The 21,762-nt window shown below is 40.5% G+C and overlaps 2 protein-coding genes across 4 annotated transcripts in view; one reads left to right on the top strand and one right to left on the bottom strand.

Annotated features, from left to right (window-relative positions):
* The window catches only part of ap2b1 (adaptor related protein complex 2 subunit beta 1), a 53,390-nt gene extending 44,787 nt beyond the window's left edge, over nucleotides 1-8,603 (bottom strand). Inside the window, 3 exon segments of one of the 2 annotated variants that reach the window (NM_203875.1) lie at nucleotides 1,039-1,144; nucleotides 1,603-1,662; nucleotides 8,410-8,603. In NM_203875.1, coding sequence (NP_989206.1) covers nucleotides 1,039-1,144; nucleotides 1,603-1,639 — 143 coding nt within the window. In that variant the 5' untranslated portion in view covers nucleotides 1,640-1,662; nucleotides 8,410-8,603. 2 annotated transcript variants of the gene reach the window in all.
* A 28-nt stretch (nucleotides 8,604-8,631) lies between these two features.
* Nucleotides 8,632-19,189, top strand: pex12 (peroxisomal biogenesis factor 12). 2 transcript variants are annotated; one of them, XM_002933819.4, is made up of 4 exons: nucleotides 8,632-8,772; nucleotides 9,509-9,706; nucleotides 13,304-13,839; nucleotides 16,075-19,189. In XM_002933819.4, the coding sequence occupies exons 2-4, from the start codon at nucleotides 9,581-9,583 to the stop codon at nucleotides 16,472-16,474; spliced, it is 1,062 nt and encodes a 353-aa protein (XP_002933865.1). In that variant the 5' UTR covers nucleotides 8,632-8,772; nucleotides 9,509-9,580; the 3' UTR covers nucleotides 16,475-19,189. The 2 variants fall into 2 exon arrangements, with proteins under 2 accessions (XP_002933865.1, XP_004911685.1); XM_004911628.4 differs by lacking the exon at nucleotides 8,632-8,772 and adding an exon at nucleotides 8,786-8,980.
* Nucleotides 19,190-21,762: the final 2,573 nt, after the last annotated feature.

Here is a 21,762-nt window from a genome sequence, read left to right as displayed (position 1 = left end):
TTTAATAGGTAATGTTTTATTGTTTTTAAACGAAATACATCAAATCAAAAACAAAAGAACAAAATTAACATAAGAGAAGTAAAACAGAATACCGGTCTGCGGTGAAATTAGGTACTTGTTTGGTTTTGGTGATATTTACAGTTTGATTGTAGCCGTAATAAAGTAAATCTGGTTGGTACGACTGTGACTGTGATTGCAATTATTCAGTTTCTATTCAATTATAGTAGGTCTTATAGGTGATACAGCAGTATTAGAGTTAGGCAGTTACTACGCCAAGGGTCTGCTTAGGAGATTAAGGTCATCAGTATATGCTGGATGGGGCATCACCTTTTACATCAAGGAGCCTTGTCCACCTAGACCTGCCTCCCACCATGGGCTCCAGATTTTTTCAAATTTCTTTTGGGAACCTCTGGTTAATAGGGTGAGCTTAATGAGGGGCAGGGTTTGATTTACCAGAGTAATCCAGCTTTGAATTGTGGGGGGTTTGGGTCCCATTCAAATCATTGCAATGAGTTTCCTTGCATAGTATAAGAGAGATCTGTATCTGGTTCTGGCATGGTTGGTACTTATTAGTTTATCTATGACTCCCAGTATACACACTTGGGGCATTAGCAACCTAGGGAACTCTAATTTGTCTGCTAGGATGTTCATGACCTCAGACCAGAATTTCATGCCAGACTAATTTAGTTGCTTTTATGATCAGGTGAGCATGTATCTTGATGATGGAATGGCAGTGGATGTCATCTACTTGGACTTTTCCGAAGTATTTGACCCAGTACTGTACAGAAAGTTAATGATAAAATATAGGAATATTGGCTTGGAACATAATATTTGTACTTGAAGGATGGATTACAGAGAGTGGTAGTAAATGGGACATTTTCTAATTGTGCCAGTGCTGTTGTGGGAGTACCACAGGGGTCTGTCCTTCGTCCTTTGCTTTTTAACTTGCTAATTAATGACCTGGGGGCATAGAAGGTACTGTACCAATTTTTGCTGATGATACTAAATAGGTCTTTTTTCAACCCTACGTAACTATACCTGACATCTTTGCCCACGGTCATTGCAGCAATAACCTTCTTCACAGCTTCCTTCCGTTTCTCTTTCTTCTCATTGTTAAGTTCAGCTTTCAGCTCAAAGATCTCCCCTAAAAACAAGTGGAAACTTTAAGTGGGCATACGCACAATTTTTTTCAAAAGAAACACTGGCCAATGTTCAGCTTAACAATAATTCTACTGCCTGTATAAAAAAAAAATGATGCATTTCTTAATATTATCTCAAGCTTTTTATGAAAACTATTTAAACACAAGATAAAAAAAAACATACAGAATTAATATCCTTCATTACATTACAGTATGCTAAGGTATCATATATGTAAATGCCAAGGAAGCCCAATTTCCCAACATCCAGCTACATTGACTATAGGAACAGTGCTTAAGGTGGTGCTAGTATGAAAGTCTGAAAAAGAGACATTACTAATTGGAGCTATTGTAGGAAAAGTGCATACTTTTGAAGAATGATTTCTGTGCATTTCTTGGCATGGCACCTACATACGTGGATACACAGAGAAATATATATTCAAGATCAAATGCACAATAACAGTACCTTTTTTGTTAGTTGTAAAATACTTTGAATCCGTCATGTTTCTTTTCAACTTCGATTACACTAAAATACATTTTTTTAAAAAATTGGTTAAAATCATTATATTTATTTCAATATTAACATTACATACAGTCAGGTAAAGCCTATGACATATAATTCTGAGATAAAAAAATAAATATACTGGAACACTGTGTACATACTATAATGTAACTTATCAAAACCTCACACATTTTTGTTAATTGATTACACCAGAAATATCTTACCTGTGAACCTCAAGCTGTTGTTGGATAATAAAGACAATTAAGACTTTTAGTTAAGGAGTAAAAGCACATTATTTCTGGGTTACTTCACATCAATAGCAAAAGTGCCACAAGCAGCAACTGGGAAAGCCCAGTACTGGAATAATTCAGCTTGGCAACCTGTGTCTAAGCCAACAACCTGTGTCTAAGCCAAATCCCATATTTTACCTTTTTAAGGACTTTACATGACAAGAAGACCTAAAAAATTTAGTCACGAAACCTTAGTGCAAGGCCTAATTCCTTTTTCCGGTTTTCTTCTGGAAAAAAGGTGCTTTCAATGGCACGATTGCTCTGTACAAGTACATTAGAGGGGATTACAGATAGGATTTTTTTCCCAAAACAATCATCACAGCACCAGAGGTCTGCCCCTTTAGATTAAAGGAATAGAACTTTCATTTGAAGCAGTGTAGGTGGTAATTACTTTAGTAAAGCTATGTGTATATAGTTTTATAAATGTGTGTATAGTTAGGTATGTGTATATGTGTATACACTGCAGTTCATTTGAATTGGTTTAAACTTGAGGGACTTATTTAACTCAAATTAACCACGTTAGCGAACACTGGGCTGTAGTCTAATAAAATGAATATTGTTCAGATTGTCCCTCAATAAATAGTGAATAGCACTGATCTACTTGATTGGCAGATGTTCTAAAGAGCAGATATAAATATAATGTTCAGCTTCTAAAAAGGTGTGGCATCCAATGAATAAATACAAGCAGATTAAATTTTCTTTCAACAAAGATTGCTGAACTACCTTTGAAAGCTGCTCTGAAGATGCCCATACATAGATAAAACCAGCAGAAAAGGCAAACCTGCCCAGACTGCCATTGGCACCCTACTTCAAATTTACTACCAAAGCTGTGAAACAATATCAACATTAACAGGATATTCTGCTCAATAACTTACTTAATATAAGATCAATCACCTTATGTAAAACCCATTAGTGCTTTATCCTGCACACCAAATATTTTAACGAAAAGAATGGTTCACAAACATTGCCCTACAATCTAAGGGCTGTGGCACACGGGGAGATTTGTTGCAGGCGACTAATCTCCCCGAAATACCATCCCACCGGCGAGTATGTAAATCGCCGGTGGGATGGCATACACGGCGCCATCCCATATATATATTCAACATATACAATACCAAAAAAATTATTGTTACAGTGAACTCATAAGTCTTTAGTTTCAAGGAAGTCATTTCGGCAGGTTTAATCCATTTTGTCTGCCTTTGACAGCAAATGGTTTGCTGAATCTTGGCAAGCCATTAACTTATTCATGTTTATCTGTAAGGGCTCTGGTACATAGGGAGATTAGTCGGCCGTGACAAATCTCCCTTGTTGCGGGCGGCTAATCTCCCCGATATGACATCCCATGTAAAACGAAAGTGAGTCTCTGTAAACCCTTTTAGCACTGTAAAATCTTCTTCTACAACTGACAATAGCAATAAAAGCAAACTATATATGCATACAGCCTTTATTGTAAGAATTATACTTTTTGACTCTTGGCACCGAAGAATATTGAATATAACTTTATGGCATACAGGTGAATAAACACCCTTTTAAAAAATATCTTTACGGCAGCAAACGCTGACGATTTACTATTTTTTATAAGAAACCCCAGAATAACCCTACCGAATTTGCTTCTAGAATTACAGGAATTTCAAAAGATTAGCCACTTCAAAGTAAACCTCACAAAATCAGTAGCACTGAACATATCCATCCCACCGACAGATTTTAACGACATCATGCAGAACTTCCCCATTAAACCCTCACATTCCCATCTCACCTACCTAGGAATAAAAATCTTCCCGGAACTAAAACAAACTGTAGACAGAAACTATACCGACCTCATAAACACGTTCAAACTAGATCTACACACATGGGCAAAACCAACAATACCATGGATAGGCAGAATAAATGTCCTCAAAATGAACACATTACCACGCTTTCTATATCTGGCCCAAACAATTCCATACCCACCCCCACAAAAAACATTTCAGAACCTAAATAACCTTACAAGCAAATTTGTTTGGGTTAACAAAAACCCCAGAATTGCACGAATTAAACTCTCCGCAACGAAAAAGGGAGGACTAGGATTGCCAAACTGGGAAGCATACCACAAATCGGCCATATTAACTAGATGTCTAGACTGGTCCTTCCACAGACAAACCAAACTCTGGATCAGAATTGAACAAGAATCACTTGTAACCCCACTATGGGCCAGCCTGTGGCTACCAAACACCAAAAGAGAATATAAAGACAAATAGGGCTGGGCAATATACCGTTTAATACCGAATACCGGTGTTTTTTTTTTTTTTTTAAACTACCGTATATACTCGAGTATAAGCCGATCCGGATATAAGCCGAGGTACCTAATTTTACCTAAGAAAACTGGAAAAACTTATTGACTCGAGTATAAGCCTAGGCATTCATTTCTTTTAACACACCTGCGCGCAGTATCTATGTGGTCTGCCCAGATATTCCCATAGGATGCTCTCTTCAGCACCAGGCACTTTCATGTAGGCACTGTAAGGTGACATTGCTGATGACTTAAAGCGATTACATTGCTAAATTGTAAAAATGGTTGTTTTCTAACCAAGCTGTCTGCAGTAAATTGAGAGCAACTACAGTACAATGTTCACTCACAACATGATCTAGTAAACATACTACTATTATTGAGATATTTCAGACAAGTTTAATTCTAGAACAATTTGCTATTAATTATTCTCCTCTGCACAGAACAAACTGATTATGATTTGGATCATAAAGAGATACTGCATGGCCAAGCTACTTTAGGCATTTGCCCACCAAGTTGCTTTAGATAAAGATCCACAAGGCTGCTTTAGTTACTGCATCACCAAGCTATTTTAGTTATTGTCCCAAGTTGACATACAGGTATGGAATCCATTATCTGAAAAAAACATTATTAGCTCCAAATTACGGAAAGGCCATCCCCCATAGAGAATGGTGCGTCCCTGTAAATAACCAAATATTGCATTTATGACACTGGAGCGCTGAGAGTCTGAATCACCTGCAATATATACTGTAGTAGTTATTACAAAACAGATCAGGCAGCCAAGTCATATAGCTAAGGGCACCGATCCATCAGTTATAATTTGATGAGATGCCTTTATTGATCCATATTCCAGACTAGAATAACATTTAAAAACCTGCTCTCCTATAGCCGCGACCCGTGGACATTCCCCCTCGTTGCACTGCTCCAGCCTCAAACCTGACATGCATGGGAAAGGCACGGCGTGTGTGCGAGCCGGCCACAGACATTCCTCCTCGATGCACTGCTCCAGCCTCAAACCTGACACGCACCAAAAAGGCATGGCGTGTGTGCGAGCTGGCCACGGACATTCCCCCTTGGTGCACTGCTCCAGCCTTAACGTTGGCGCACACACGAAAGGCACGGCATGTGTGCGTGCTGGCGCAGCGGCGCAGGGGGTGAGTGGTGGTTGCGCGCGTACTCCTGAACGCCTGAGCGCTGAATGCACATCAACGGGGTGAGCGCAGCCCGCATTACCGTATATACTCGAGTATACGCCGAGGGTGCCTTTTTAAGCACATTATTGGTGCTGAAAAACTCGGCTTATACTCTAGTATATACGGTATATTCATTTTTCAGATACCGCAATACCGGGGTGTCAGGGTACACACCCGCGCAGCCCGGTCTCGCGTGCGTCCCATTGTCCGCGGGACGTTGCACACACGCGTCCGTCAAAGCGCACGTATATGTCAAAGTGTGCACGTCCGCGACGCGCTGATGGCGCCAGTTCTGCGCATGCGTGGGGGGTATTTAAAGCTATCAAACGCCTCCTCCTGTGCTATGTTGTCTGCGGCCTTGCCTGGGAAACTAAGCCTGCCTGATTTACCTTACGACTTTATGTTGCCGATCCTTCGCTTGCCTGACTCTGATTTTCAATACTGCAGTAATTATTCTCTAATTTATTAGGAATTGGGGTAACACCTAATCATGCATGGAAAAAAAAAATACCATCAAATACCGTGACACCGATATAATTTTGACAAATACCGTGATATAAATTTTTGGTCATACCGCCCAGCTCTAAAGACAAATCAGATAGTAAACTAAAATACACGCTTAACATATGGGATAACTTAACCAACACAGGCAAATGGCAAAATACACCTACCCCACTCACCCCAGTCTTTGGAAATCCAGACTTCCCCCCCCGGATTAGATCTGGACAACTTTAAAGGCTGGAAACTACAATTACACTCCGGAGCAAACTATTTCTACACAGGCCAACAAATCAAACCAATAGAAGACCTGATACCAAACCGTACTATAACAGACTTGGACAGGTTCAGATACCGTCAGATACGCCACTTCCTCCAGCCTTGCCCAAATGCAATCTCCCAGACCTACCCTCACAGAAATAGAACAGATCTGGAATCAACAAAAAACACCAACTAGAACAATCTCTCTTCTCTATAAATGCCTTCTAAACCTATCCCCAAACCCTTCAGATGGCTTTAAAAATAAATGGGAAAATTACTTCCCAGTTATGTTAGATGCAGCCAAGTTACTAATCCCAACCAAATGGCGCCAAACTGAACCCCCTAGGATAAAAGATTGGCTGTATAAACTGTCGGAAATCTATAGATTTGAGGAGCTGAAACCCACATCTGAAAAAGAGTTAAGAAAATTTACACAGAAATGGTTCTATTGGAACCAATTCAAACACTCAGAGCAATATTTAGAATTAGCTGCAGCCTAAGATTCTGCACCTGAACCACTCCTTCAGGCATAGACCCCTATGATTCTTAAATTATTATGAAAATCAATCACAGCCTGTACTACACTGACCCGGGGCCCCCCCCCCCGGCCTCCGACGGCCGCACCGGGGATGCGGGAATCTCCACCAGCAACAACTTCACAGTCAACACCTCCTGGACCGGCGTCAACAAACAGAAAGAACGAGCTTCACTAATCGTAGCCGGATGGCTCCTATCCGTACCAAAGCAACGAGACCAAAGAATAATAATGGACTATAACATAGAATTCCTGAGCAGAATGACCTTCCTATCCCTCCCACCCCCCCCATTTCTCTCTCACCCAGTTACTGTCCCAGTTACTATGCTCTACTACCTCTCTACCTCAAACCCTTTTTCTATATATACCTATTTTTAACTTTGATTGTTTAAATAATACCGGACAGCACGCCACTATCAATACTTAATGTGACAACAGGTGAAAGGGACCCAGGAAGTAGCACCAGTATCGCAGGGCCGAGGAACGGCCCTTTACAAAGGGAACTCTTGAATACTGAAACAAGAGCTTAAGTTTTTCATGTACTGCTACCTGGTTAAGACTGATATCCACACAGATACTGTATAACCTGATCCTCTTTTACTGTCAGAAATGACTTTAACCTGTATGTGCTGTCATGGTTTGTTATGCTATAAAAATCAATAAAAAATTTAAATTTAACAAAATATATATATATATCTTTAAAAGATTAAAGTTACGTTAAATAAGAGAGTATATTGAATGTTTTGTACTTGCAAGTATATAATTCATTTCAATGTGTCTTTCAAAGGATTCTCCAATGACTTTGGGAGAATTCAGATAGCAAGTGTAATTTTCCTATGGAGCAGCAACACATACAGCCAGCAATTATCTCAGACCAGTACAAAAAGCAACGAATTTGAATGAAAGCAATGTTCCAATACTAATTCACATTCCTGCAGAGCAATGGCAATAACATTGGCAGTTATATATTTAATATATTTTTTAGAAGAGTGACATGACACAATAAGATGTAATTGGAGCCAGTCATGGCAAGCTACTATATTACAACATAAATAAGTGCTGGGGGGGGGGGGGGGGGGGCATGTGGAGCACAGGCTTGGCACAGGAGGCAAATCAACTAAGCCACCACCAAAGTTATTGAAGGCTTGGTGTGATCTGGCTCTGCCAGAGTGGACTTGGCACCTCCTTAATGACAACTAAGACATTTTATTTGGGAATCCTGAAGCAAACAATGCTCACTTGAGTGTAGGTGACATTAAGGGGAAGCGGACAGCAACGTAGGTGGTCATTCTAAAGTTACAATTCCAAGCAACTTGACATAAACCTTGCATTTTTTAACTGTCTGACTTAAGTGATTTTGTGTGATCTGTCAAGGCCATGGAGAAATAAAGGACTTTGATAAAAACATGGCCTTTTATTGTTTTATTTACACATTAAATCAGGCGTCATTTTGCTTTATGACAAGGAATTGTCATTATCATCTTCGTGTGATCACTTAGGCTAATTAAATCGTGGCTTATAGAAATCAAAACGTGTTCATGGATCTCCTGGAATTAACAACCTTCTATGTGTGCAGTAAATGCCTGCGATAACCATACCTCCCAACACAAGAATTCTCACGAAGCAGGCACCCTACAGCAGCCAGGCGGCTCCCTGCGCCCTGCCCATCCCTATCTCTACCGCTATTCTATTAGATAAGGCAAGCACCGATTTATTGCTTCGACTTACCGATAACGTACAGAAAAATACAGACTTGCTTAGGAACGAGAGAGATAAATGTCCGAATGAAGAGAAACCCAGGGAGAGGAGAAGGCGCTGTGCGGGTCGCTGCCCCGGAAATCTAGCACAGCTCTCACACACAGCTACTACCATCTGCGTTCCATACACCGGAAATGCGAAAGGCGTCTCAACAACCGGAATAAGATGTGATCCCTGCTGTCACTTTGCGTTCCAGGTTGTGAAATTGCGAGGTTGAGAATGCGATGTTGTGATTGGCGTTGCGGGGATTGGATTTATTAGAGGCTGATCCACGGGACGGTTTCGAACATTAAGTACTCCGGACTGAGCAGAATCTCTCATACACACAAGATGGTAATTGTTTTGGTCGGGGCACAATTCCCAGTGTTTGCTCAATAAGAGAAGGGTGCGCTGCAGGGCTCTGGAACGCATGCACGGGCACACGTGTGCACATACGATCTTTCACCTCAGTAATGCAGGTTCTTGTAGAGCACAGAGATATATGGTAGGGGCCTCCAAGCTTTGGCCCGGTTACTGCTTTATCGCCTGCCGTGGGGGACAGGTATAGATAACCTAGAACTCCTCCGCTCGGTTGTTTTGGTTTGCTCGATATTTGCTATATACCTGCCGAAGTGTGCATTAAGTTTATATATGTCAAAGTACATACATTGTATTTGTAAGCACAAAGCTTGACATACGTTATGCAGCTCCACTTGGTCTATTGTGTAAAGCAGGGATCCCCAACCTTTCTTACGCGTGAGCCACAGTCAAATGTAAAAAAGCTTGGGGAGCAACACATAAAAGTTAATGGAGGTGCCAAATAAGGGCTAAGATTGGCTATTAGGTAGCCTCTGTGCACACTATCAGCTTACAGGGGGCTTTATTTGGTAGTAAATCTTGTTTTTATTCAACCAAAACTTGCCCCCAAGTCAGCAATTCAAAAATAACTACCTGGTTTGGGAGCACTGGGTTGGTGAGCAACATGTTGCCCCCGAGCCACTGGTTGGGGATCACTGGTGTAAAGAATGCTAATTCCCTCTTTTCCCAAATGCATTGTAACTGTACATTGTGGTCTTCTTGGATTAAACAGGTACATTCTGGAAAAGGTTAAAGGTGCAGTCAGCAATAGTTTTCATATTGGCAGCGGAACTAAACCTCCATAATGGCAGAGCGGGGGGCCCATATTACCACCACTTCGCTGTCTGATGACCGGCCCAGTATTTTTGAGGTGGTGGCTCAGGAGAGTTTGATGGCAGCTGTGAGGCCTGCTTTGCACCATATTGTGAAGGTGAGTGCAGACTGGAAACACTAATCTCTATTGTTACATTGCTTTTTAACTACACATTTAAGTAAATTAAGTATTTCATATTTGTTTTGTCTGATTTTACAGCTTTGTGTTTTTCCTGCAGCTTCGTTGCTGTATAGTTGTGATTGTTTATATTGTCAATTTTCCGGCTTTATTTTTTTCTTTATATTGTTTAAAAAAATGTTTATTATGTAAACCTGCAATAGTGGATTTTTTTATCTGGCTATTCAATGCCATTTTAGCTGCCTGTAAATGGCTGTCCCACACAACCCTTTTGTGAGCCTGCTAGTAGTGTAAACTAAAGAAGAAAAGAGTCAGGAACACCTCAAATAGATTGTAAGATCTTTTTTGCACAATTTATATTGTAATTAACTGTGCAAAAAATATCTTTTATATTACTGCTAGAAAAAGTGAGGACTTCAATGTAGTTAGCAATAATGTAAAATGCATAATAAAATAATTAAATGAAAACTAGGGATGCACCATATCCAGGATTCAGTTTGGTATTCTGCCAAGATTTAACAGGAATCTTTCATAGCCTAATTTTCATTTGCAAATCCGAATTCAGATTCAGTTTGGTATTCAGCCAAATGTTTCACGAACGACTCGGGGTTTGGCTAAATACCAAAATATTGGATTCAGTGCATCCCTAGTGACAACCATATAATAAAGTTACCACCCAGTATTAATATCCTTATGGTAAGAAATGTAGAGGTTTATATGTGTAAAACCACATCTGAGTAGATAATTAAATATTAACAGAGCAAATAAAATATTTACATATTTAACACCTCATTTAACACCGTACCATTAAATCTAGGCATCAGCAGGGATATAGTCAACTTTAAATCCAGATGCCTAGCAGCATGCAGTGAATCACTATATTGTACAACATGGGGTTCATGTTAAAAAGGATAAAATTAGCATTAGGCTAGCAGTGGCATTTAAATGTGCTTTGCTTCTTTGTATAAAATGGTTCACTGAAACAAAGCTTCCGTTCAACAGAGAACACAATCAATTAATTTGCAGTCTAAAGGGGTGCCAGTACACTGAGCTTCTAATTGCATAGTCTGGAAGTCAATAGGGAATAACACTTAACTTGCCTCAGACCTTACAAATGGCTTAAAAATACAGATACATGCATAATTACAAATATTAACTAAAGTACACAGTCATGTGACAATATACAGGAGAGAGTAAAAGTATAATACAACTCTCCAGATAAGATCCCTACTTGAATATAGTAAATGTCAAGTCCCTTATTTGGGGAGTCACATTTGACAGAATACAAAAGAACAAGAATGTTTAGGTATAAAAAACAGCATTAATGCTTTAGTGGATATTTCTCCCCATCTTTTAATTCAGCTTTTTCTCAACTCATTCTAAAGTTTCTGAATTGTTTATTTAACCATTACACATTTTTTTTTACCTAATACCCTCATTCATACCTAACGCTTTTCATCTACACACTCAAACTATATTTGTGTATATATATATATATATTTGGCTTGTAGACAGGCAATCACGTCACTGAAAGAGTAGCGATGCCTGGGTGCAGTCCCAATGAATTTAGGAATAATAGCAAGTGAAGATGTCCCACACTCACAGGTCTTAGGTGAAATAAAAGGTGTTTATTCAATCCACATCTAACGTTTCAGCTGCCTCTGCAGCCTTTGAGAAACAATGGACCTTGCTCTCTGTTTTTTGAGAAAGGTGCTATAATTGTTTATCTAGAATTTTCTTAGATAAAGAAGGAAGTGCAAACACGAGTAACAAGAAGAAAGCTACACTAATTCACATATTTCTATTCGGATGTGGGTAAAAAAAATTGGTGGTAATAGTATCCCTGCAATATAGGTACCTATATGTTCTTAGACAGCTGATTCACTCTTGGCAGTAATCTTCTTTTTATAAGAGCATTTCTAACGACTCACTTCTACTTTAAGAAAAAAAAAAAAACACACTGGGTGTTTTGTGACCCACATGATTTGCTGCTTGTGACCAGGTGACAAAATACCCAATATGCCATTCCCCTAAAACAGGGCTGTCCAACTGGCGGCCCCCCTCTGTGTGGCCCCCCACCTGTCTGACTGCTTTGATGGCTTACCTTTGTGTATTACCTTTAAATGGTATCAGTACTGAGATTAACTGCCCCCCTGCATTGCTCACACCTCAGATTCAGGCTGTAATCCCCCAGTATTGTTTAATCATGTAATCCCCTGTACTGTTCACACCTTTTAATGCCTTCATTGTTTTCCCCCTGCAGTGTTCACACCTCAGGCTCTGGCTGTAATCACCCCCATTGTTCCCCTGTTCACACCTCAGACATTCCCTCTGACACATCCAGCATTGTGTCACTGTATGCTGCCTGTGTGTGCAATAGGGCAGGCATAGTATGGCACACATAGGCAGGGGTGGGCAGGAATAGTATGGCACACATAGGCAGGGGAGGGCAGGAATAGTATGGCACACATAGGCAGGGGTGGGCAGGAATAGTATGGCACACATAGGCAGGGGAGGGCAGGAATAGTATGGCACACATAGGCAGGGGTGGGCAGGAATAGTATGGCACACATAGGCGGGGGGGCAGGCATAGTATGGCACACATAGGCAGGGGAGGGCAAGCATAGTATGGCACACATAGGAAGGGGAGGGCAAGCATAGTATGGCACACATAGGCAGGGGAGGGCAAGCATAGTATGGCACACATAGGAAGGGGAGGGCAAGCATAGTATGGCACACATAGGCAGGGGAGGGCAAGCATAGTATGGCACACACAGGAGGGGTAGGGCAAGCAGTACTCTGCCTGCTCTATGCCTCCCCTATGCTGCCTGTGTGTGCCATACTCTGCCTTCCCTATGCTGCCTGTGTGTGCCATACTCTCCCTGCCCTATGCTGCCTGTGGAAGGTGAACCTGGCAGCGGTTTGTTCCTGGAGTTTGGCATTTGGAAATAGCCATTATATGGTCCCCAAGGGGTGTAATTATATGCTGGGGGGTTGCTGTGCTATCCACAGAAAGGGAGGAGGCATATCGATTTAAGTGTATGACATAATATAATTCTTTCATATATAAATGAAGGGTGATATCCCTTCAGTGAGCACCAACCATTGGGTTTTTGCTGTGTTGCCACCATTAATGTGGGGATGGTCTTAAAAGCTCTTGTGATAGCATGGGTGTAGTTTGAAGTGGGTGTGGTTTAAAAAAGGGGAGTGGTCAAAACTGGCTTCCATTATCGGCCCTCCACCATGTAGGCAAGAAAAATTCCGGCCCTTGGTGCCACAGAAGTTGGACAGCACTGCCCTAAAACATTTTCTTTTTGTTTATCACATTCCATTTCTCTTTGTTATTTCAAAAGTCCCACCCTAACTCTACTTTGACACCATCTATCACTGGTGGCCATCCCTGCATAAACGCATTACCAAAGGAATTTGTTAAGTGCTTCACTGTAATTTAAATACCACTTTGGTAGGACTTTGCCAAAAAGATGTACTACCCCTTTTAGTTATATGTATAAATTATATGCTAATGTCTGATTTAGAGCATATCTCCTCTTTTATATTGATATATTTATCTGACAGGTCCTTGCGGAGTCTAATCCTGCTCGCTATGGCACTTTGTGGAGGTGGTTTGATGAACTTTACACCTTGCTGGATTGGCTTCTGCAACAGCACTCTTTGTCATGGGCCAGCGCCTCTTTCTCTGAGAACTTTTATGGACTAAAACGTGTGACATTGGGGAGGAAAGGGGGGCAACAAAACCTGCCAAGAAAAGAATACTGGAAGTCCCTGCTGCTGCTTGTGCTTGTACCTTATTTGCGGATTAAACTAGAGAAACTAGTGAGCAGGTTACGAGAGGAGGAAGATTATTCCATACAAAATCCAACCTCATTTCACAAAAGATGCTACAAAGCTATCCTGGCATCCTACCCCTTTGTGAAACTAGGCTGGGAAGCTTGGTTTCTCTTTTACCAGCTGAAGTATATCCTCGGGAATGGAAAGCATCACTCTCCACTGCTTGGGTTAGCTGGGGTGCAGCTAAATCGATTAACTATGGAAGACCTGCGTGCCATGGAGAAACAACAAGAGATGACAAACACTGTATCTAATGCGGTGAGGTGAGTTTTGGTCAAGGGGTAAGAGACACTATATATTTTCAATATACACCAAGCTTACTAGATTAAGGTTACCAGAACATGATAAAAATTATGGATACTTCTAGAAAATTGAGTTAGAAGAGCTGCACTGATTTCAATTTATTAAAATTCAGTAAGTGAAACCCAGCAGCTGCATTTATTTAAAGTAAATTGGATGCTTTTTTCCTTCTGGAATATCTCCTAGACCAGTATTAATGCCATTGGTTATCAACAATTTTCTAGATTTTGTCATGGACTAAAGTTGTTTCTAAACTACTTACAAAAAATGCACAGTTCTGTTACTGGACAGGAAAGCTCAACTGCAGTGCCAATATCGGGTATTCATAGGGGCACATTTACTAATCCACGAATCCGAATGGGAAAAATTCAGATTGGAAACGAACATTTTGCGACTTTTTCGTATTTTTTGCGATTTTTTTATGCCGCTGTTACGACTTTTTCGTAAATTGTCACAACTTTTTCGTAGCTGTTACGACTTGCGCGAATTGTCGCAACTTTTTCGTAGCCGTTATGATTTGCTCGTATATTGTCGCGACTTTTTCGTATTGAGCGCTCGTAAACGGCGGGCAAAACTTTCAGACTTTGCATGATTTTGGAAGCCTACCATAGGACTCAATGGCACTCTGCAGCTCCAACCTGGCCCAAGGAAAGTCACGATACTGAAGCTTGAATGAATCCGAAACTTTCATACTCGGCGCAACGGCTACGAAAAAGTCGCGACAATTTACGAAAAAGTCGTAACGGCTACAAAAAAGTTGCGACAATTTACGAAAAAGTCACAAAATACCGATCATTACGAAAAAAAACTCATTCGAGCGCTTTTCGGACGTTCATGGATTAGTAAATGTGCCCCTTAGAGTTTGGTGAAATGACCCCCCCATGTAGAGTGTATGCGGGAGTTGGACACAAGAAAAAGTATTCCGTTATAGGCCATGGACATGTAATAGAAGGGTAGATGGGAAAAATAAAATTAGAAAAAAAATAAAGCATTGAATTAGAATTGAAGTGAGAAGGAGAGAGGAAACTGAGAGTATATTTTCAGTCAGTAGGCCTCTATTATCCTTGTATGGACAGGATTTGCAGGGCACAATAGGTAGTGGCAGACTTGGTTTGAAACAAGCTGTCTGAAAAATGTAATAGTCTGCTGTTAGTTGGCATGAACAGGGGATGTAAGAGGAGAGGCGGCTATTTTGCAGAGGGCAGGGAGTATTCAAAAGAGTTAAAGAGGAAGTTTATGTTAAAATTAAGTTTTAAGCCTGTGGTATGTCAGAATATTTTCACCTCTGTGGTTCTTTTGGGGAGCTGTGTGATTGTCAAAATGATGGCCTTTGCCGGCTGTTGCTATTCAATCAGAAGAAAGGAAAATGTAATAAAAAAAATCTAGCGACATCAAATGAGGTAATGCACAGGAATGTTTCCTTGTACATTTCATAAGAATCCTTTTCTGACATAGTTAGCATTTGCTATTGTCAGACATAAATATTTTTGTAATTCGTTTCCATTTACTTACAAATAGCTTATTTTTCCCCCAAAAAAAATCACATGTAATGCTGTGGGGCCGGCATGATATGTCAGATGAGAGCCGCCGAGCTGCGAGCAGCGGCGGCGCTGCCAGCATCGGATGATGCTGGCAGCACGCAGCTCGCATGTCAGATCATCCAATGCTGACACGCAGCATTGGATGACACGCAGCTCGCATGTCAGATCATCCAATGCTGGCAGCGCCGCCGCTGCTCGCAGCTTGGCGGCTCTCATCTGACATAGCATGCCCGCCCCACAGTATTACATGTGATTTTTTTTTTTAGGAAAAATAAGTTATTTGACTACCACAGAGCACCAAAGCGGTAAAAAAAAAAGAAATCACATACAGTGCTATGATGAGTTTACCTAATACAGAAAATATTTTGATCCTTTGAGCCTGAAGATTTTGCTTGTGGATATTTTTGTTCAAGTGGTCAGGACTCAGATGCTGTTCTGACACAAAGCAGAATTAATAGTTCCAACTACGGCTTTGAACAAATCATGTTTAGTGCTGTTATGAAAAGAAATATTCCCATTAATTAGTTTTTTGATTTATTGATCCGTTTAAAAAAATACTTTCTGTGTAATGCCTAAAGTGTGGTCTAGTGTGTGCCTGGGTGGCAAGTGGTATATATGAAATTGTACGATTATAATCAGAGACTTTATCTCTTACAGCATCAGCCATCGCATAAGGGATATCCTGAAGAAAGCTCTTGGTGCTGTTGCCCTATCCGTGTCCTCCAGCTTATCACTTGGGGTTTTTTTCCTACAGTTTCTAGATTGGTGGTATTCAGCAGAAAATCAGGAGACCCTAAAATCCTTGAGTAACTTGCCTGTGCCTCCTCCCCCAATCCATTTTGATCTAGAAACCTATTCTCCACTGCTACCCAAGTTAAGGACAGTGTGCCCACTTTGCCGAAAAGTGCGGGTAAATGATACAGCACTGGGCACCTCAGGCTATGTGTTCTGTTACCGCTGTGCTTATTACTATGTGAAGACTCACCAACGATGTCCTGTGAGTGGTTATCCTACAGAACTTCAGCATCTTATCAAACTGTATACACCTGATGGTTAGCCTGTAGCCAAACCCTTAACCAATGCAGAATTCCCATTCACTAAGCCTACATCTAATGGATCGGAAGACTGAGGTAGCACTGGGACACACAGATCTATCTGAGGAAGGAAGACATTTGCCTGCAGTGTTTTATTGCTAAAACAGCTTGGACATGTTAACCTGTTTGATTGCCTGAATTGTGTTAAAGTGGATCTAAGGCAATGCCAAGGTGTAGGGCGGATATTTTCAGCAAGCGGAAAAACGCTTACCGAAAATTCCACCCTAAGCCTCCTACTTGTGCCTGCACCCGAATGAATGGAATACGCTCGGGTGCAGGCACATGTAGCGAAAATACGCATAAAAACGCAAGAGTTTGAAAGTCTTGCATTTTTATGCGTATTTCGGCTACATGTGTAACCCGAGCTTATTCCATTCATTTGGGCGCAGGCACATGTAGGAGGCGTAGGGTGGTATTTTCAGCAAGCGCTTTTCCGCTTGCCAAAAATATCCGCCCTACGCCTCGTCTGGCATTAGCCTAAATCGAAATGCTAAATTAATGCAAATGTAGAGTGCAGTGTTTCTCTGCAGCTGAAGGTAATTTTCTTATTATTGTTTTCTGAGATATCGACAGTTATAGACTGCTAATGATAGGCTAACCTGATTATGAACTACCAGCATAGTCGGTTAACTATAGAGTTTACTAAAAATGATAATAGTGTGCTCAAGAGCACATAACTGTGCACAAAGTTGTTATCCCTAAGAGATGGAAAACCAACACCTCACCAGGGACATCAGCCAAGTAAACTTGCTGCTTCAACCAATAGCTCAACGTATTTATCTTTGAAATACAGCCTTTTAGAACTTTTATTATTATTTGTTATTAACCACATTAAATGATACACCAAAGGATGGATGCTGGGTATATCATATCATTTATATGGATTAAAATTTTGCATAAAAGCTTTATTAGGATCTTGGGGAATAGCAGTTGAAAAGTACTGTTATTTAAAAAGTGTCTAAAAATATTTGGCAAGTGAAATTATATGACCCAATAATCTGAGACAGCATGTGTGCTGCTCAAATAGCCACTGATCCCTGCCTGGAGTATAATATATGATTTTATTGAGCCTTTTTATGTAATTTTATGAATTACCAATAGTGTTTAATGAATTATAGGCTATAGTTTAATCATACTCACATTTAAAATGCTGCCAGAAATTAATTCTTGACTAGGAGAGAAAATTAGAGAGGGTATGCTGACTGGGGGAGGGGGGTTTCCTATCTTCTTTTCTGTACAGTCCATTAACCTTTGGGTCATTGACACAGTGGTTCTAAAATATGTTGAGCTAAAAGCTTGTTAGTAGTCTAAATCTGTTTATATCTCAGATGCCACTAAAGTTAGAAATTTTATATAAATTGAAATGTGCATAAAGGAATTCTTCTGTTTGGGGTATATATCCCCCTTCAATATTTTGTTGCTGCTAGAATTCGAAGCCAGTTTTGCCAAACTTTTGTGATCATAAGGAAAAATTCTAGACTTTTGTAAGTTTTTCTCTAAAGAATATTTAACTTCTGGTGAGGCATCCACCTTTTATGAAAAAAACTGCAGTTATTTAGTGCATTCTAGAAATTGGACTGTATATTCACTGGTATCTCACTATGGTTATCACAGAAGCGATGCTTCTTCTTATTTGTAGACTTAATTTGCTTATATGCATGTTATGACACCAGAGCACAGAAGTGCAAGAAATATACTTATAGATATATAATGTGGTACTAGATTGGACCAAACACCACTCTATACTCGTACCCATAAACATACAAATACATTTTTTTATGTGTAACAGCTTATTGGCAATGAAGCATTTCAATACATTGCTTTGACTGACCGCTGTTATCAAGTATATTTGCTTTATATGAATTCAAAGAACATTGCTTCTAATGTGAACACACTTGCAAGACAATGCATGTGACTGGTTACAACAAAATCATAAACAGAAACATAATTAATGCTGTTACCCTTAGCGGCTACTCAGATCTTTGCTTTGATTTTAACTTGTATCAAAACCAGTTGTTGGTTGGTAGCTATTGCTAACTACAGCTAAACTCCTATGTTGATAAATGAGATCTAATATTCTCTGTAGACATATAATGTAAGGTTGGCAGACCAAACCAGGGACCCAAGTAGGAGGGCTACTCTGGTTTTATTTAATTTAAACACAATCAATATAGCCTAGTAACTAATTTTTTAGATGTCCCTCTGATTTTTCATGTGATATGATAACCTGAAAAAAATAATTTTCCAGTGCCACATAATATTTGATAAAAACAAAACAATTTTTTAAAGGATAATTAAAATCTAATCTCATTTTATGCAAGAGAGCCTAACCACCTCTTGGTGGTTCTGTAATAGTATTTGTACTATTCTGTAATAGTAATTGTTAAACGTTTTAGAGAAATTGAGTGTTGAGTGATTGAAAAGTATTACACTGAGAACGTGGACATACATTATATTTAACCTTAGAATGATGCTAAGGGTTTTGGAAGTATTGTGCTTTCTTACAATACAGCAATAACAAATTTAGTGTTGTATTCTAAGTGTGACTTGTAAAGTTCCTCCTGTACATTTCCTTTTGTGTTAAAAGGAAGTATTTGACATTGATACTGCTGTGACTCACTGCTGCTAATTTTATGGCAAATCAAATAAATGTTAGTAAAAACTGTGTTGGAAACAGATCCTTTGCATTTTCACTTCATTAATATATCTAAATGTACATATTATATCCATATGCCGCCATAAAAAATCAGGGTACCTAATGAAAACTAAGAAAAAAGAGAAATGGTCTTCAATGCTTGGATATTCTTTGTTTAGCTGCCGTAGGTTGATATTTTTTTTCTCTTCTTTTTCTCTTCTTTGGCATAATTAAATATATAAATATAAAAAGTCTGCACTCACAATAAAGTTAACTAAGCTGCCTGGGTGCAGTCCTTAAGAATTATTTAGACCAAAATCATCCAACGAGGAATCCGCACTCACAGGACTTATGTGCAAAAATATAATATATATATGCATCAGGAGAGAGCCGGCACTCACGTCAATTGAGTCACAAGAGCCTGGGTGCAGGTCCAAGTGAAGAATTAGATACAGCAGCGAAGAGATCCGCACTCACAGGACTTTTAGAATTAATCTGGTGTTTATTGAGAAGACTAACGTTTCGGCTGCTTCAGTAGCCTTTTTCAAAGTGACTCACACAGCTAAACCAGTGTCTAATTAACATTCAGGGGCGGGAAAAGTGGGGAATGATATCAACACACGTCAATCATTGGGGAAAACACCAAAGTTGTGAATAAACAAAAGAATTTGCAAAAAAGTAAAAATAAAAGGGAATATATACACAGAAAATACGGCATATAACAACTATATACAGGAGATTCTGAAGCACTTGTGTCTCAGGAAAGCGCAACATTGTATACTGTTAAATGTAACAAAACAGTGACTCTAAGGTACTTGAATTAACTTTGCAACAAATCTATGATGATGTAGCTGATGTTTTTTTTCACCAGTTGAGCTGTTTTGTTACATTTAACAGCATACAATGTTGCACTTTCCTGAGACACAAGTGCTTCAGAATCTCCTGTATATAGTTGTTATATGCCGTATTTTCTGTGTATATATTCCCTTTTATTTTTACTTTTTTGCAAATTCTTTTGTTTATTCACAACTTTGATGTTTTCCCCAATGATTGACGTGTGTTGATATCATTCCCCACTTTTCCCACCACTGAATGTTAATTAGACACTGGTTTAGCTGTGTGAGTCACTTTGAAAAAGGCTACTGAAGTAGCCGAATGTATGTATACAAATAAAAAGTGTCGGCACTCACAGGATTCTCACGATAGTATTCATGGACGAAAAGTCGTAGTTGGATGCAATAAGGTGAGGTTTTTATTGATCCAACGCTTCGGTTCTTTACTAGAACCTTCGTCAGGGAAGCAAATGTGTATACAAAACAGAGTTTAAATGCAGTCTTTGGCGCCAAACGGCGTGTTGCTAGGCAACCATACAGTAAACAGACAGACTCAGAGTGGTGAAACAAAGTAAAAAAGAATAAAGGAAATTTATTTATAAACCTATGCGTGGTGTCATTATTGTGCCCGAAGTCCCACATATATGTCTTAGCGTTTGCTGTTTATAGTGCGCCCGTGTGTGCGAGTGTATCCTGCAGACAGACCTGTCCGTCAAGTGGAGGCGCCACCCACGTAACCCCCTCAGTGTGCTCCTTAGCAACAGCGCGTTTGCCACTGTGCGTATTATCCCTGTGCAGGGAGCCCTTCGTGGCACACGCCCCCCGCGGGGCTGCCCTGCATAAATAAATGCTCGCCACGGACTGTCACATAGGAAATAGTGTTCGTCTTTGCGCAGGCAACACAACGGGTTGTACAGCAGGTCTGGTTGGGGTACGCCTGCTGCCCCTTCAATGCGGAGCGAGTTAGGGTACACCTGCTACCCTTGTCTCCGTCACCAAGGCGGGTGTAATTGGCAAGGGTGATAAACTGGCAAATGAGCACCAAAGGCAGGGAGGTTTGGAAGAGAAAGCAGGGAGAGTATAGGGGAAAGAATATATACATATATACAAGTATACAAAGTATCAAGTTCCTCTTCCAAACCTCCCTGCCTTTGGTGCTCATTTGCCAGTTTATCACCCTTGCCAATTACACCCGCCTTGGTGACGGAGAGAAGGGTAGCAGGTGTACCCTAACTCGCTCCGCATTGAAGGGGCAGCAGGCGTACCCCAACCAGACCTGCTGTACAACCTGTTGTGTTGCCTGCGCAAAGACGAACACTATTTCCTATGTGACAGTCTGTGGCGAGCATTTATTTATGCAGGGCAGCCCCGCGGGGGGCGTGTGCGTACCCACTCCCGTTATACTCCATATGTGCCCCACTATGTGCTACTAACAGACCCTCACGGATACCCCTCCATGGTGCTTGTGCGGCTGGCCGACGTCCCTGGGTAAAACCAGCGATGCCTGACCGATGCCGCCAGCACCTATCGTTCCATACTGCACCGGCAGGAGAAGGGGTTTATCCTGAATCGGCACAAGACATGTGCCATGAAGGGCTCCCTGCACAGGGATAATACGCACAGTGGCAAACGCGCTGTTGCTAAGGAGCACACTGAGGGGGTTACGTGGGTGGCGCCTCCGCTTGATGGACAGGTCTGTCTGCAGGATACACTCGCACACACGGGCGCACTATAAACAGCAAACGCTAAGACAAATATGTGGGACTTCGGGCACAATAATGAC

This window comes from Xenopus tropicalis, chromosome 2, assembly GCF_000004195.4.
Source record: "Xenopus tropicalis strain Nigerian chromosome 2, UCB_Xtro_10.0, whole genome shotgun sequence".
Lineage (NCBI taxonomy): Eukaryota > Metazoa > Chordata > Amphibia > Anura > Pipidae > Xenopus > Xenopus tropicalis.
The sequence above is the reverse complement of the archived record's forward strand: the minus strand, read 5'-3'. Positions and strand labels throughout refer to the sequence as shown.